The sequence below is a fragment of the Olea europaea genome, unplaced genomic scaffold (genome assembly GCF_002742605.1).
Source record: "Olea europaea var. sylvestris unplaced genomic scaffold, O_europaea_v1 scaffold5112, whole genome shotgun sequence".
Lineage (NCBI taxonomy): Eukaryota > Viridiplantae > Streptophyta > Magnoliopsida > Lamiales > Oleaceae > Olea > Olea europaea.
In genome coordinates, this window is record NW_019263431.1 from 1 (window position 1) to 1,410 (window position 1,410).

The 1,410-nt window shown below is 37.8% G+C and overlaps 1 protein-coding gene across 1 annotated transcript; it reads right to left on the minus strand.

The window, feature by feature from the left end:
• Positions 1 to 5: 5 nt before the first annotated feature.
• LOC111388636 (polygalacturonase-like) lies at positions 6 to 1,133 on the minus strand (the record flags this gene model as incomplete). The annotated part of the gene is made up of 2 exons (XM_023013390.1): positions 687 to 1,133; positions 6 to 257 (listed from the first exon to the last, which is right to left on the minus strand). Coding segments are annotated over exons 1-2 (699 nt in total), but the record flags the coding sequence as incomplete, so codon positions are not given.
• Between the last annotated feature and the right edge of the window lie 277 nt (positions 1,134 to 1,410).

Here is a 1,410-nt window from a genome sequence, read left to right on the forward strand (position 1 = left end):
TCAATCCACAAGTTTGAGGTTCCTGGACCAATTGAGATGCAGTCATCTCCGGTACTGATCTTAGAGTTCAAGATTGTGACTCCTGTCGTCAGTTGGACGTGAATGCCATCTGTGTTAGGGCTATTGCCTGAAGCCAAAACTTTTACTCCTTGAAGCTCTTCGTTGTCACATCCGTTGATTACTATATGGAACATTTGACTATTTAGCGACGTTAATCCATTGATTGCAACATCTTTTGAGTTTGAAATCCCCAATGTCTGAATGTATACAGATTAAACAAAGAGAGTTAAAACTATGATTAATTAGTAGTAGAAAAAAAAAGTTAACTAGACAAAATTTAAAATATAATGAGAAATTATGTCAATAGGACAAGTAGAAAGCAAATCGAACATTAGTAAATTTGAATATAAGTAACTAAAAAGACTCCAAATTTATTAAGAAAAACTCATTTAGTGTTGTAACCTACCTAACAAAAAGCATTAATTTGAAGAATTTAATATTGAATTGACCGTGACCTATCACTTCTTCACTAACAAGGCAGCTATCCCATTTATGATAAAACCGTTTAGCATGAGAATGACTATCAAGTTTCCAAACTTCTTTGAAAAACAAACTTCTGGCGAGATGAAGAAAGGAATACAATCGATAACCTACTGAACCCAGAGAGAGGACAGAAGCTTATATACCGTTGCGCCACTAGGGCAACTCTTGCCGGTACTCTTACAGGCCCACAAGCCATTGCCTTGTCCATCAAGAATGGCACCTTCAATTGAAACCCCATCTGCTCCCTCAAATAAGAGCCAGTTACCTACATTTCCGATCACATCATAATCCGAAGGTGCCACGAGTGTACCGTCGATTCTAACTCTTATAGCTTTGTTCTTGCATTGTCCTTTGAAGTGTGCATTCTTAACCAAGTACCTTCCCCGAGGTGCGTAGATTGTGGCTGGACCAGGCGAGCCACAAGCTGCGGACCATGCTTTCAAGAAAGCCGTAGTCGAATCAGTTTTGCCATCAACCTTTGCTCCTAAATCTAAAACGTTGAATGTAACTCGATTAATGGCTAAGGATCGACTGAACAAGGCGAAAACAAATGATTCAATAAGAATTATAGTAATCGGATTAATTGCCATTGGTATTGTAATTTGAGAATTTAGAGTCAATTTGATGTAATGAGGAGTTGAAACAGTTAGTGAGCTATTTATAGAGGAATCTGAATGCAACAAGTTGAGAGGCTTAAAAACAGAAAAGGAAAAAGAATAGCAGCCAATAGAAGGATGGGAAGTTTGAACTTGTAACAGAAAACTATCTACTTTTTAAACAAAAGCTCTAAGTTCAAGTCTTAGTGTAACAATAAGTGTCCCAAACATGGTCATTGGATTCGGTTCTTTAGCCCCGACATGGTCCATG